The following is a 14,490-nucleotide window of genomic DNA, read 5'->3' as shown; positions in this document are numbered from 1 at the left end:
AGCTTAGAGCCAACCACAGACTCTGCCTTCCTGATGAGTTTTCTCAGTCTGTTGACGTCCTTAGCCTTGATGCCCGCACCCCAGGACTACCCCAACTAGTTTCATGACAGAGTAGGACTGCTCCAAACTTCCAGATGCAACATTTTGAAACAGCTTTAGAATAAACTGAATTCTTGTGAGCGGAGATATAGACAAATTGAATAACAGAAACATTTGTTATGATGTAAGGCATTTCATTTCCTTATTTAGCAGTAGGTCACTCTTTGTTATCAAAAAATGCACAAATTAACCCCTCTGAAAACACACACAGCCGTTTCTGGTGTATAAATTCAATCTTCAGGCCTAAATATAATAGTCGTATTCAGCTTTATGTGCTCATCCTGTCTTATATGAGAGTAACGGTGAATCTGCATGACGTGTCCTGACTTTACTGTGTCCCCACAGAGTCATATTACTAATAACTGTTTCATTTTGTTTATATTACTGACTGAATGATGCTCCACCCAACAGGCCACGCAACCAATCACAAACTCCTGTCAGGAAGGCAGGGCAAAATGACAACCAATAGAAAGGCAAGTTTTTTTGCTCCACAGGATGGAATGTGAGGCGGTTAACACTTTGTGGTGTGGATATAAATCCAGTGTATAAGATATCAAATTGAATAGAACATGATATTAAGGAGAGTTTCATGTAAGTTGTTTGTCCACTCTGCTCCCAAACAATAGCTCTAACATTATTGTTTCTGATGATTTGAGATTTTTGTTTTTAATTTAACATAAAAATTTATGAAGAGGTGAAGAATCTAGACCGAGACACATGACTTTTAGGGAAGACAAAGACATCAGTCATAGTTACAAGTTCACACAGTTTTTAATATACAAGTAATCAATCCATACCAAGGAGAATTGATCCAGTCAGAATGACAAGACCTTTACTTTTAAAACTTCAATTACTTTTACCAATGGAGAAAAAGCAATTGTTGTACTTTTACTTTTACTTGAGTACATTTATGTCCATTTATTGGTAAGTAAAGTTCTTGACTACTTACTCCACCAATGCAGCCAACTATAGAGGAAACATGTCCCATAATGAAGCACTGCTGGTGTGCACTGGAGAACCCAGTGAGTGATGTCTGCTGAATGTTTCATGAGCCAGCGTTTGTTTCCTTTCACAACAACAACACCAGATACTCTCCAGTGAGTCGTGCAGTGATTGATTCAAACGACAGAGGAAGCCCCCGACAAATTCATTCGTTTTTGAAAGTTTATTTTTAGTTTGTAAAGTTAACACCACATGTTGCATGCATGTTTTAGACACAACATGCTTGAGTTTTCATAAACGTGCAAAATAGCTTGAGAGCAATATCATCTTGAAGACTGGGTCACACATGAAATCTAAGTTGTGTATATGCCAAATATATATATATAATATTTCTAACATGTTACAGAGCTTCCAAAATGTTAAGAGTTAATCTTCAGTCTTCTTGCTCAGGTTCCTGTTCTTTGCCCTTGCCTTTCTTGCCTCCCTTGCCTGTCTTCTTGTTGTAGTGGCACTTGGCCAGGTCTGACACACACCGACAAAACTCCCGGAAGTTGACCTCACCGTCATGGTTTTTGTCCAGCATCTGCATGGCTTCCTCAATATCATCTGCATTGATTGTACCCTTGAAAATGGATTCTTACAGTTAGATGATGAGTAGGAAATGCACAAAACTAGATGTCAGAATATTGTGAATAAGGAGCAGAGGAATATTTAATATAGATAATTGTGTGTATCATGTAACCTGAGTGTTTTGCATCACTTACTTTCAACTCGGGACTTTGTATTTCTTGCTGCAACACTTTCTTTAATTCCTCCTTGTTTAACTGGCGCTTCTTGCCCTCATCTTCGGCGTACTCCAGGAATATATCCACAATGTTTGTGATGACGTGATCCAGACGAGCCATATCTACAGCTGAGGGGAAAAATTGTAATAGATTTTACAGATGAATCAATGGAAAAGCAGAATAAAATACCTTAAAACCACTAATAATGCAACAGAGAACAAGATAAAAGACGATTATCCGGGCACTGTGTTGTCAACCTTCATGAAATCTCTTGATAAAGTCAGTTATAGACATATATTTTAGACAATGACATAAACACAGGATGTTAAAGTCAAAATAAACACTATAACAATTGTTCAGAGCTGTGGAAGAAATTCAGTAAAGAACATTTCTACACAATAATCTCTCTGTTCTATGAATTGTTTGCTCTGTCTTTCCAACCGAAAAAAATTCCCTCCTCCAGCATTTCACAGTTTCCATCCGTGCTCACCTCAGAGTCCTCGTTCACCAGAAGCAAAGAAAAGATCACGTCTGTCTCACCACTGGTCCCAGATGAGAGTGTGGTCAGAGCGAACGGGAAAGCCTCCTCTTAAAGAGAAGGCACTCGTCTGACACACACACACACACACACACACACACACACACGTGCCCAGACACACAAAGTCACACACACACACACACACACACACCCCCTTACACAAACACCAGCAGTGATTCATGCCTGCGTAATGTACCCCACTCCACCCGCACCACTCGCTTCACTCTCACAGCTGAGCCACACAGTGATACAAAAATAGAACATTTATTATCACTGAAGGACCCTGTTTATGTTTGCATGTTTGCCTAACATGCAGATTTCATGTACGTGCGTTCGCAGTAATTTTTTTGCTTCAATAAAGTAAATGGAAAGCTTGAGTATGTTTTCAAACTAAAAGTCAGAGATGTGTGTGTGTGTGCATTTACACTACAGTTTTGCTATTGTTCCATATTGATATATATATATAAATGTATATATACAACAAATTGGAGCGGCTCCAGTGTGTTTGTCCAATAATCTTGGGGTCGGTTGTTGTTCTCCTGGCTCCTAGGATCTGAGTTTTCGAGTTTTTATGAGTGGTGTGTGAAGCCCTGTAAGAAAGTATGGGTGAATGAGACTTGTAGTGAAATGTGCTTTAAACTGATTAATACAGACCTGCAGTTGTATAACCACCATCCCACGGAAAAATGTACATTATACTTAACATGACAGAAAAAACCTGTTCCCTTCTGTCGCCAAAGTTCTGTGGGAATATAAATACTTTTACCACAAGGGAACTCCTTGCTTTTTCTCAATGACTCATGGCTCATACCAACAACATATGCTTCCACCCTGCCCTTATTTTTTGATTCTCTGTGCTATTTTGAATAAAGCTGAATACACTTTTGAATGTTTGTAACTTAGATTGATCTTTTACTCACTGAAAAGTATTAAAACTTTTCTATTCTTTACAGTGAAGCTACTGAGTTAACAGTATAACTTAATAAAACCAGCAGCCGTCAAAAGTCTGCTGAAAGTTTCAAACTACAGCACTATGAGCGTTTCCACTGTGTTTGAACATGTCTGACTCTGACGCTCGGCTCTTCCATTCATCCTGCTTGACTGTTACGTAACACAGTCTCCATTTTCCACTTCTCTGTTCCAAAGAAGCACAAAGGCAGACTTTCATGTCGCTGCTCTCCTCGCCTCTCTCGCCTCCTGCCAAGTCCCGTTTTACAGCTCAGTTCAAAGTGTCCAGGGCCGGCCTCGCTTTACTTAGACCATATTACCTCCACTTATCAAACACTATCAGATTCTCCTTGCAGGGGAGGCAGAGAAAGTAGAGACGGAGGATCGTGTGGTGTTTCAAACAACAAAAAGTTCATCTCTCCACACTCTGCTGGTTGAGGTATGAGTTACAGTCTCACTGCTGGAGATCGTTCTTTATCTCTGCAGTGGTAAGTCATCATGAACATGGAGACTGATTGGATATCAATTAGAAATAGCTTTGAATCCGCTTCTTTACATTTAGTTCTTCATAGCGTTTTGAAAAACTGATTTTTAAAAGATTGGCCAACGCCTGTCCAAATACAAAAAGACACTACAATGAAAATGTGGTAAAACAAGTTCTACACACAAAAGCTGTGAGTCACAGAGAATGGAAGAATTGTTCATGACATGATAAGATAAGATCAGATATGTTAAGATAAAATACGATACGTTTATATACAATATAATATGATTCAAGACTATACGATGCAGGATGATAAAAAATGTGAAATAAGACTATTTTCTACATTTCTGTTCAACTTATGGGTGTGGCTTCCAGGTTTCTGTCCCTTGTTGTAACAAGCAAGGCAGATTATTCCACTAGTCATAATCAGAGTGATACCTATTTTGTGATTATATCTATAAATCTTGTGGGAGAAAAGAGCAGCTCAGAAAATACACACTGAAATTCTGTCAAATACTCTTGAGGAAACATTTCCTTTATTTGAAAGAAGTCAGCATCGACTCCTTACAGCTGAATAATTGTAGTGAATGTTCTCATGTTAAAATATTTGACCTGATTAAACCCTGCAACATTTACTGGATATAAATAATTAGAAATAAGAGAGGAAACAAGAGGAGAATGCTGAGTGAACTGTTAGATTCTCATGACATCTAGTGTTGAATTTAAGACACTACACAAACCCTTTGCTTAAAGGACGAATTAATAAATTGTACTTTTTGGAACTTCCTTTCACTTCCAGATTCCAAAGAAACGAACCAGCTACTGCTCTATTGATGGGAAGAGACATTTGTTAATGTCATGTCAGGCTTTTGTTTAACAAAGTACTAAAACTGAAGTCTGAATGGTTTCAAATTATTGGGTTTGAAATATTTAACAGAAAATAGGACACAAAACAAATGATCCCCCTCTCTGTGGCCATTTTTGGACAGATGTGTTTAACCCTATGACAAGATGTCATAGAACTAATGTAGGAGCAAGTTAAGTAACACAAAGTTATAGATAGACCTACACACACACCGTGCATCAAGCACAATTCATGCAAAGCAACAGGAAAAAAACTGGACAAAACACAGAGGCAACAGTACTTTCACCATATCCACTGTTTGGTGCAGGTTCACCTTAAATGTCCATTTCGGTTATTAACCCCAGTTTCAACACATTATCAATGCAGGTAGATGAAAACTTGTTCAAGTAATTGATTTAGTTTCATCTTACATGACTGTCTTAAGCTTTGGTGAAAGTTCATCCTACCTGGTTTATCTGCCACTACGGTTTTAGAGTTAAACCGAATTTGTAATACTACTGTTCTTGGCTTGTCATTCATTTGAATCGTTTTTCTTCATACATTTGCATGTCGGCTATTTCATAGGTCTGTTAAGTAACTGACACAATCTTCACACCTAAATTCACAGCTTTTCAGAATAAAACTTTTTTCAATTCATCTTGACATTAACCATCAGCAGCAACAACTGCACTTCTCTGGGTGATTGAGGATATACATGCTGAGTTGTACATTAGAATGCAGACACTGCTGTATCTCTTCATTACAGTGACTTCTTATCACAACAAGATTTCTATGATATGTTGGTGAAAACCAAATATCATCAGAAACACATGGAAAAGAATGAGAGTAATTATGAAAACTCCCTTGACTCCCATGGGTATTAAGGCCCTTATGAAACAGTAATAAGTAGATTCAGGCTTTGGATAAAGCATATTTAATCCCGGCCACTCCCATATTAAGCCATTCCCATACTGTATAAAACTGCTGTCTTTGCACAACTATTAGGCAGGATTTATGAGTGGAATGATGTGCATCAGATGTGAACTCCTCAATATTCTCTCTGAGATATTTCTCTGGCAGTAGCAGAACTTCTCTTGACTAAACTGGATGCAGGTGTCCATGAAATTTGAGGCAAAGAGCCAGAACAAGAAAAAAGGTATTTTGTACAAAATGCACGAACAGAAGGGGAAATCTTGTCAAATGTAGTTTTATTTATGAAAACTCTGCATCAATATTTTCCCGTAGTATTTGCCTTTCAGTGCTTGAGCTTCTTTTGAGAGAGATCGTAACACTTCTCACAGGCGTTCGAGAGGCCGGCCACGAACCCGATGAATTCCTCAAAGTTTATCTTATCGTCTTTGTTTTGGTCCAAATCTTTGATGATGCTGTCCACTGCATTTGGATTTCTCTGGGGGAAAAAGTTAAACCCAGAGCGGTGAGTTAAGCACATTGACCAATACTGAGGCCAGAGATTTAATGGAATACAGAAGGCTCTTACTTTCAGGAAGCCGGGTAACTCATTCTCCAGCAGCTTTTTCAGCTCCTTCTTGTTTAAGGTCTTCCCCTCCTTGTCTTCACTGGAATATGTGTGGAAGATCGTAATGATGGACTCCATGGAGGTCTCTAATTTAGTCATGGCTCCGGAAATGTGTGCTGAAAGGAGAAAGACAAATCTGGAGATTAATTTCACGGAAAATAAACTTTAAATTCGTAACATATTTTGTAGGATTTCAGGATGATGTTTAGGGCCTGCATGCCTGTGGCCTTTATCAAGGTCATTTAACAATTAATGCAGATCGAGCTATACATAAAATGACCTTGCTGCCGTTGGTCAGTTTACATTCAGGTGCATGATGTGCACTTTGATGCTCAGTGCAACAGGGTAAGTTCACTTACTATCACCATTATTGGCAAAACTGTTATCATTAAAATTGTCACTGCTGCTCCCTTCGTCGCTGCCATTTCTCAAGAAAGTAAATATTTTTTAAATCCTGAAATGGTGTTGGAAAAGTATTATTAAGAATTTATTTATTAATTGCACGTCTTTATATCTCATTCTGTTTGAATACAAGATTTCTATTTTTCAACAGGTAACGATACTGGTTCATTCCTGCGGTTTTAAAATCTTGCTCCATCATGTGGCCGTTTATAACTTTGAGGGCCCATCCCTCCTCAGGTCTCTGCACAGCCATGCCCTGCTTCACACATTAGAGTATGAATTAACCTTCCTAATACTTGTAACTATGCTCTATTAATGTTTGTGAAGCATTAAGCTGCAGTCAAGCAGCAGGAAATAAGCTATAATAGTAGTTAATAATTTGTAAGTGTTAGGTTGGTTTTACATGGCGCTCAAATCACATTCTTTGAATATGAGACACAGTTTTCTGGCACACAGTGAAATCCTTATCGGTAGGGTGAGATCATTCCTGCCTGCCTCCCCAGCTGCCTCTCCTTTAAACTCACCCTGTTTTAGTGGAGTTTCAAAAACGATGGGCTGTAAAAGTAACTTAAGGGATGAACAAACAGAGGACCTGTCGGTACTTGTCAGACGAGGCGAGAGAAATGCGCAAAAAAAGCCAAACCCCACAAATTTGACCAGTTTTACATTAAATATCAAAATCAGCTCCTGCATTTATCGCACAAGCCTCAAAGTCCTCACACTAACAGATGAAGAGTTTTTAAGTGTTGAAATGGATAGTATGAACTTACCAGGACAGGTGACCACAGTGGCAGGGAGAAGAAGTTCAGAGAGAAGCTCCAGGGAAAGTTTATCCAAGCACTTATAGTCTGCTGGCAACGCCCAGGGTTATGGGAGGGAGAGAGAGAGAGAGAGAGAGGGAGGTATATACAGGGAGAAGAGGTAGAGAGAGAGAGAGAGGTAGAGAGAGAGAGAGAGAGGAGACAGTAAACAATGTGGAAACGCCATGTACAAACACCATCCACTGTTTTTTTTTTACGCACAGCGGCTGTCACCTCCTGAGACACTGAGATGAATCTTTAACTTTCACATGTTACAAAGTCTCTATCAATTCAAATATTTTTCCCCTCGGACTTCTCTTAAGATGATGTCATTTCCGTGACAGGCGCGTCTAACACCTCCGCCCTAATTCTAGAACATGTGCCACAGGAAATCAGAGAAAGAAAGGAGAAGTACGAAGCGCCTTGCCTCTCGTAGTTTGTCGCCGAAAGTTACAGCAAAATGAATCATAATCAAACAATAAACCAAATAGGAAAATGACACAATGCTGTGAAATATCCCACTCATTGGTGTCGGAAGGAGGACGAGCTTTGTAATAGTTTGCCTGAGGGAAGGATTTAAGTCAAACCCAGCTTGTTAGTGTCTGTAATAAATGATTATCCACACAATACACATAAAACAGATTTACCTCTTAAAATATGGGAAACACTCATATCCTCCTCACAGCTTTTATTTATCTAAGGAAACTCCATTGTCTCTGTCCGGAACGCCCTGTTCACACAGACAACCACACCTGGAAGCTGTCCAGAACAAGCAGGGATCTGTTGGCCCCAGAGCAACTCGCCTGGAACTGTTGAGAAGGCTTCATTTATCTTTTAGGGGTTGCTCAAGGGCACCTCAGCTTTTTGACTGTCGGCCCCTCCAGATCTCTACAAGGAGATCTGGAGGGGCGTGTCCTTTAAAATTGAGTAAATATAAAAATATATACAGACACACCAGTGTCTTCTGTTACTTTCTACAGCCTCACAGAGGGAGTCACCATAACAGGATAACCTGCCTGTCCAAAACAGACAGTGGCTTTACCTTCACCAAACTCCATGTTCACATGCTCAGAGAGGCTGAGCATGTGAACATTAGAACATAGAGTGCATCGCAGTCATGCGTCTCAGGACATTCTTTACTCAAGGTGAGACGCTCCTGCTGCACGTCAGTGCTTTGTCATCCTGTCCCAGGAACATGAAGCAGCGTTGGATGCTAAAAATCGTCAAGGAGGCTCAGACCACAGTTGTGGGAGAGAGATCCAAGCAGGTTATAGTCAACTCCGCCTAAAGGACAGATATTTACGAGTGTTCGACATTTGAATTTGTTTGATCGACTTTAAGGGGAATGTGGGGCCTCGTTGAAGGTGTGTCCTCTACTTGCCTTTATTCTAAAACACCTTAATTAGCCGAGGCAGCGCCCACACCTCGCTGAACAAATACCCTGATACATTCAAACTGGACACTGATTGAAAGAAGAACATTACATTAAAAGTATTTTACAGAGTTTAATTACAAAATGAATTAAACAAAAAAAGTCACTTGATGCGCTGATGCATATGCAAATAACATGGATGGGCTGATGAATCTCAGTGTAACTAGTGTAAACACAGTGCAGCGGAAAGGTTTTCAATGGAATGTAGATAGCAGTTCATTCACCTTAGTATACCAAGAACAATTCAGATTTGAGATCTATGAAAACTATGTCGTAACGGTTACTAGTATGCACTCACTGAAATAAACCAATTTTATAAGAGGGCAGTGGATAGGAGAAATTATTCTGTCAAAATATACACAGTTGTGATTCACTGTCCATCAGCATCTGGCCAATATTGACTGGTGAACTTCCAGGCCCATCCCATGGGATTCCTTAGTTCTTCCTCTTGCCCTTGCTGGCAGCCTTTGCCACAGGGACTGCAGGAGCAGCTGCTTGGTAAAGAGCGGAAGATATTTTGTTGATGTAGTACAAGGCGAAGAGGGAGAAGATGAGGCTGGAGAGAAAAAGAAGGACACAGCTCAGGAACACAATTTTAAAATGAGGTTTTACTGATTTTTTTTAGCGACTGAAAAAGGCATTTATGATCCACAGAGGTTATTGTCACTTACCATGTGGTGACACAGACACGATGAACCAGACCTGAGGCAAACAGTGACAGGCACATGCAAACCAGAACTGGAAGAAGAGAGAATGAAGAGCAGAACCACAATTACAAAACTATTCACTGATAAAAAAGCACACACTGTTTGTAATATGGTTAAATGCTCAAATGTGAATTACACAGGTTATTATCCGGCTAAACAACATAGTGTGCTGAGAACATGAGTTTATCGTCATCACTTACTCTCTGGGAAAATCTTGGCTTGGAATCCTTTCCCGAAAAACAGGTTTTCCAGATTATTAAATGCCTGGAGGAAATGTTAAAGAAGAACATATGGATATTTCTATCTATGCAACAGGCAGAATCAATCTGAATCTTTTTGTATTTTCTTGAAAGCTCCAGTGTCGTCCAAATAACAAATATCATACAGCTATTTTAAGCAATACATAAAAATCCTTAATGCCACCAAAAGGATACAGTGAGGGAACAGATGAAGAGGACCGAGCCCAGGAAACCTCCCAGGATGGTGAGCCACTCGGTAGATCCCAGCTGTTTACTGAACATCTGCATCCCGGCAAACACCAGCACTGACAGCAGGCTGGACAGCACGAGGGAGGTGCCCGTGTTCGCCGCTGCAAATCCCAGAGAAGTGACATCATCAGGAAAATATCAGGCCAGTCGACTTGCACTCTCTTGTCTGTTTTTCTTAGGCACACCTTGTTAAACAGTCCTACAATAAACCCTAATGAAATCATGATGACATTATTATTTGGCTACAAACACATTTTACAAACCTGAGGTAGATCAATTATCTATTCAACCTCCTCACTGTGCTTACACATGTATAAGCAACACTACACATTGGGCCTGTTGTGTTGCCGTTGATCAAACTTTTAATCTGATGATCACTGATGTTGTTTTACTTCCCGGCCCTCCTGTGGGATCCTCCTGCAGGATGTGGTTTGTGCTGCTGTTGACCTGAAACCTGGAGTGGAACACCTGCCAACACGGCAGTTCAACAACAGCACACACCCCATCCTTCACAGTAAACATGCAGGTGAATCAACACATCGGTGAAACGGCTTCAACATAAACTGGACATTGAAACGTGTGAAGGATTTCCTGCAGGTTCTGTTGTCTGACGCTGAACTGCACTGATTTCAGATCAGTGTTCCTAATAAACTGGTTTATTAGTAAGACTGTATAAGGAGGTAGTGCAACTGCAGTTAGGGATCTTCGTGTCAAACTTTGATGATGAAGGTACATGAATTATTCCAGTGTAACATAAATGGAGATTTTCTTGAATCACCTTTTCCGGAAGGAGCAGGTTTCAGCATCAGATTTAAGGATCGTGAGAGAAGGATATGGGAAGAATCTTCAACGTGGCATTATAATCTCAGTGGAATTATTATCAACTCGAGTATTTATAATTTTAAACATTAAATTAAAGTTTATTTCTCACACTAGTAAACTGCTGAGCTCTCTGAATGAAGCGCCACGTCAGTGTTCACACTCAAACCCGTCCGACGTGTAGCAGTTAGCTTCGTGCTAACAGCCAACATTACCGGCCCAAACTAATATAAAGTGTATAAATCCCTACACACACAAACACACACAGGGAAAACACAACATGTCTCACTGCTGTTTGATATCAGCTACACTGAGTGAACATTACTGAAGCGAACAGGCAGACACTGCGACCAACTTCCGTTCGTTAGCTTCAACGCAGACCCGCAGGCTAACATCTGAACTCTCCTGTGCAAATACGACCTCTTTTCGCAAATGCACCGGACCGGTGAGTAAATAGATCCACACATACCCATGAGTCGATGTGGAATCAGAGTCCTTCAAATGAAACTGAGGAGAATGGAGTCTTATGTCGTGGAGACAAGAAAACGCTCCGGTTGTGGGAACTAAAGAAAACCTGAGGACTACCCGGTGTACATTTGAAGTGGGACCAGTGGGCGGGGACGTTATCAGATCATGGACCCCAGACTGCATACAATAAAGGTTTCACTATGGCTGTGTTGTGTTTTAGATCAATATTGAGAGATGAGGTCTGGGTCCGGAAATAATGATTCAATCTGGTGTGTTTCCTTCTTACAGGCCCTACTGCAATATCCATTTTCTGAAGTGAGATACATCTTAGGTCTTTATTTGATCATCTTTTATTCTGGTGTTATTGAGTATTGTATATTTTAAATCTATATATCTACCTTTACTAATTTCCACAATTGTTATTAATATTTTATGAATATATGAATGTATAAATCTTGGCCTAATTCACTTGGTCTTGCTTTTCTGCACACTCAACTTTAACTAAAGTTTTGAATATTGTACTTTCCCAGTATTAAAAAGGCTGTAAACTATCCCACTATTCACATGCTTGAATGGGCACTGGATTAGGGCCTTGGATGTGGCAGGGATCCGTCAGTAAGGTTGAAACAAAAAACAAAAAAAGTGTATAAGGTAGACACAAATAGAGTAGAGTATCAAAAGAGATGAGAGAGAAAAGCAAAAGACAAGAGATTTGACAAACAAAAAGATTATTATTTACAAGTAATTCATTTCTCGACAAGTTACAAAAAAGCTACAACTGATTTTCTCGCAAATCCTGCCTAAACTAAAGACTGAAACATTAAAAAAAATAAGCACTCTGCATCTATTTCATTCAAAATACCTCAAAAAATACAAATGTTGCAGATAGGGTGGCTTGTATATTCCATTTGGTTTTCTTGGTTTTGCTTGTGACTCATTGAGACAGACTGTATTTCATTGCACATAGCACATCTGGATCGTCTTTCATAGTGGCTTCTTCTTCAGACCAAAAACAGCTACAAACAGAAGAATCTCCACAAACGCAGGTAACACGCTAGAGGGAGACAGACAGAGACAGAAGTTGTGAGAGAAACATTAACAGAAAAGTTCCACCACAATGCATTAATTGTTTATACTTGCTCTGTTTAACTCACTCGTGTGCGCACACACACACACACACACACACACACACACACACACACACACACACACACACACACACACACACACACACACACACACACACACACACACACACACACACACACACACACACACACACACACACACACACACACACACACACACACCAACCTGCAGACAGCAAAAATAACCCAATATGTCCAGCACTCCCACTTCTCAAATACAAAGAAAGACAAGGAGACAGATGCGCTGCAGTGGACTGCCAGAGCTGGGTGAAGTATCTGTCAGGGAAAAACACTTTTTGGAAATAAAGACACAAGATCAAGTACATGTGACACTAACCTGCAAATGGCAAGGATCCACCAGTAGATTTCACACTCCCACTGCTCAAAAAGAAAGAAAAGCAGAGCCACTGATGCACTGGCATGGACTCCTGTTGCTATTGTAGGCGATTACACAGAGGGTGGAGTCATGGAATTGTAACTGAAGACTAGACTGACTTATTAACCCCTATAATCACTTTTAATTCCAAGGCATATTATGAGGGCTCATCAAGAGATATTTAGAGTGACACGTATTTCATGTCTCGTCCCTTTTTTCTGCACTGTGTAATTCTGAGTTTAGTATTAATTTGTTTGCATTTGTTACTAACCATAATAGTGGAATCAAACTAGAGACATTAAGTTTGTATGACCTGGGACCATTCACATACCAAGGAATCTAAATTTAGACAAATATATAAATTATTGTTCTTGCCCATTGGAAGCTAGGATGTGGCTCCAGCCCTGCAACCCAAGGAATAAAGCCGGTAAACAGATAATGAATGGACAGATAGATATATTATTGTTGAGCTCCCCTGTTGATTTATATAAGTTTCGATTCTTCCAAATCAATCAGATCCCAATCATACATCAGTAATACTTAATTAGTGACCCACTACGACACAGTAAAGGATACACAGGAGTCCTTGGCTGCAGTTGAACATGGAAACTCCTGAGAAGAATCCAGCCAGCTCGATGGCGAACAACCCGAGGGTGACGGCCAGTGCCACTACCAAGCTGAAACAGATTCACAGATACTGAAGGACGTGTTTTTTACTTTATTGCCGTGTGTTGAAATAGTCAAACGTGTTCTTACTTTCTGTCTTCAATTTCATATTGCTCTTGCGTGAAATCCAAAGGCAAACAGGCCTTTACATTGTTTTCCTGAAAAACAAAAAACAACACACAAACTATTGAGCAAGAAAAACATTACTTTTATGATCTAAACTCGGGAGAAAGGGTTGGGATGTGTGACAATCTGTCTCTCTAACTTACCCTTGACCAGAAGATGGTGATAACGATGACCAGATGAGCTATGATGGTGAGAAACCGAGCAGGGACGAGACTGCTAACAGCCGACATGCTAACACGGCGACTAGCTACTCAGCTAACACTCAAAACAACATGAAACTAGCAAAGCAGAGATTATTCTCATCTCGCTGTTTCCTGCAGTAGAGTATCGCTGCTCAACCACCTCCCGTGTTCGGCTTATGCACAGTAGCTCTTAGCCACAGTGCGATATCTAGCTAACTTTATCCCGAACGAACACAAAGAACATTGGTCGGAGATAAACGCAAGTTAAACCTAGATAAACATTTGGGTAACTAACGATTCGATTCTTCAACTAACGACCATTCATACGATGTGCAGGTTGTTGCTATTCACGTTAAAAGACGGTTGCTACAACAACCGCCACGTCGGTCCATTTGTGAAAACGTCCCGGGTTGAACAACTAATATCCAAAGGTTCCGCGTCCGGAGGACAATCGAGAACGGACTGGTTACGACACTGCCACCTATTGGCGATAATAAAAACTGGGCATCAGACATTTGGGGATTTGAGTTTAGTGTGATAGATGAAAATATAAAAATAAAAACATCTACAAGGGGATAAACAGGGATGAATAAATAGTATTTTCTTATAATAAACGCTAAGAAGCAATTATCATAATTACACTTCGATGACAGCGGGCATGATGTTTTTTATTATCGTCAAATATATATACATACATAT

At 40.0% G+C, this 14,490-nt stretch overlaps 4 protein-coding genes across 5 annotated transcripts; all 4 read right to left on the bottom strand.

Moving 5' to 3' along the window:
• Positions 1 to 851: 851 nt before the first annotated feature.
• On the bottom strand, positions 852 to 2,451 carry LOC133964308 (protein S100-G-like). The gene is made up of 3 exons (XM_062398320.1): positions 2,317 to 2,451; positions 1,806 to 1,954; positions 852 to 1,663 (listed from the first exon to the last, which is right to left on the bottom strand). The coding sequence occupies exons 2-3, from the start codon at positions 1,944 to 1,946 to the stop codon at positions 1,475 to 1,477; spliced, it is 330 nt and encodes a 109-aa protein (XP_062254304.1). The 5' UTR covers positions 1,947 to 1,954; positions 2,317 to 2,451; the 3' UTR covers positions 852 to 1,474.
• A 3,380-nt stretch (positions 2,452 to 5,831) lies between these two features.
• Positions 5,832 to 7,510, bottom strand: s100a10b (S100 calcium binding protein A10b). The gene is made up of 3 exons (XM_062398349.1): positions 7,350 to 7,510; positions 6,139 to 6,293; positions 5,832 to 6,048 (listed from the first exon to the last, which is right to left on the bottom strand). The coding sequence occupies exons 2-3, from the start codon at positions 6,274 to 6,276 to the stop codon at positions 5,896 to 5,898; spliced, it is 291 nt and encodes a 96-aa protein (XP_062254333.1). The 5' UTR covers positions 6,277 to 6,293; positions 7,350 to 7,510; the 3' UTR covers positions 5,832 to 5,895.
• Positions 7,511 to 8,870: 1,360 nt separating this feature from the next.
• On the bottom strand, positions 8,871 to 11,455 carry krtcap2 (keratinocyte associated protein 2). Its single transcript, XM_062399652.1, has 5 exons — positions 11,295 to 11,455; positions 9,953 to 10,107; positions 9,719 to 9,782; positions 9,483 to 9,549; positions 8,871 to 9,367 (listed from the first exon to the last, which is right to left on the bottom strand). The coding sequence occupies exons 1-5, from the start codon at positions 11,296 to 11,298 to the stop codon at positions 9,247 to 9,249; spliced, it is 411 nt and encodes a 136-aa protein (XP_062255636.1). The 5' UTR covers positions 11,299 to 11,455; the 3' UTR covers positions 8,871 to 9,246.
• Positions 11,456 to 12,004: 549 nt separating this feature from the next.
• On the bottom strand, positions 12,005 to 14,209 carry tmem107l (transmembrane protein 107 like). 2 transcript variants are annotated; one of them, XM_062398409.1, is made up of 5 exons: positions 13,753 to 14,209; positions 13,574 to 13,641; positions 13,394 to 13,494; positions 12,608 to 12,704; positions 12,005 to 12,347 (listed from the first exon to the last, which is right to left on the bottom strand). In XM_062398409.1, the coding sequence occupies exons 1-5, from the start codon at positions 13,837 to 13,839 to the stop codon at positions 12,278 to 12,280; spliced, it is 423 nt and encodes a 140-aa protein (XP_062254393.1). In that variant the 5' UTR covers positions 13,840 to 14,209; the 3' UTR covers positions 12,005 to 12,277. The 2 variants fall into 2 exon arrangements, with proteins under 2 accessions (XP_062254393.1, XP_062254392.1); XM_062398408.1 differs by lacking the exon at positions 12,608 to 12,704 and adding an exon at positions 12,779 to 12,875 and having other exon boundaries at positions 13,753 to 14,208.
• Positions 14,210 to 14,490: the final 281 nt, after the last annotated feature.

This window comes from Platichthys flesus, chromosome 11 (assembly GCF_949316205.1).
Source record: "Platichthys flesus chromosome 11, fPlaFle2.1, whole genome shotgun sequence".
Classification (NCBI taxonomy): Eukaryota; Metazoa; Chordata; class Actinopteri; order Pleuronectiformes; family Pleuronectidae; genus Platichthys; species Platichthys flesus.
Note: the sequence above shows the minus strand (reverse complement) of the source record. Positions and strands in the feature narration are given on the sequence as shown.

Excerpts from the sequence above, each read along its gene's own strand:
- s100a10b (XM_062398349.1), bottom strand. The coding sequence starts at position 6,276 with ATGACTAAATTAGAGACCTCCATGGAGTCCATCATTACGATCTTCCAC. Across the intron at positions 6,049-6,138 it reads AGTTACCCGGCTTCCTGAAA|AGAAATCCAAATGCAGTGGA; the intron begins GTAAGAGCCTTC and ends TTTTTCCCCCAG.
- tmem107l (XM_062398409.1), bottom strand. The coding sequence starts at position 13,839 with ATGTCGGCTGTTAGCAGTCTCGTCCCTGCTCGGTTTCTCACCATCATA. Across the intron at positions 13,642-13,752 it reads TCACCATCTTCTGGTCAAGG|GAAAACAATGTAAAGGCCTG; the intron begins GTAAGTTAGAGA and ends TTTGTTTTTCAG. Across the intron at positions 13,495-13,573 it reads TATGAAATTGAAGACAGAAA|CTTGGTAGTGGCACTGGCCG; the intron begins GTAAGAACACGT and ends AATCTGTTTCAG.
- LOC133964308 (XM_062398320.1), bottom strand. The coding sequence starts at position 1,946 with ATGGCTCGTCTGGATCACGTCATCACAAACATTGTGGATATATTCCTG. Across the intron at positions 1,664-1,805 it reads TACAAAGTCCCGAGTTGAAA|GGTACAATCAATGCAGATGA; the intron begins GTAAGTGATGCA and ends TCCATTTTCAAG.
- krtcap2 (XM_062399652.1), bottom strand. Across the intron at positions 9,550-9,718 it reads AGCCAAGATTTTCCCAGAGA|TTCTGGTTTGCATGTGCCTG; the intron begins GTAAGTGATGAC and ends CTCTTCTTCCAG. Across the intron at positions 9,368-9,482 it reads CGTGTCTGTGTCACCACATG|CCTCATCTTCTCCCTCTTCG; the intron begins GTAAGTGACAAT and ends TTTTCTCTCCAG.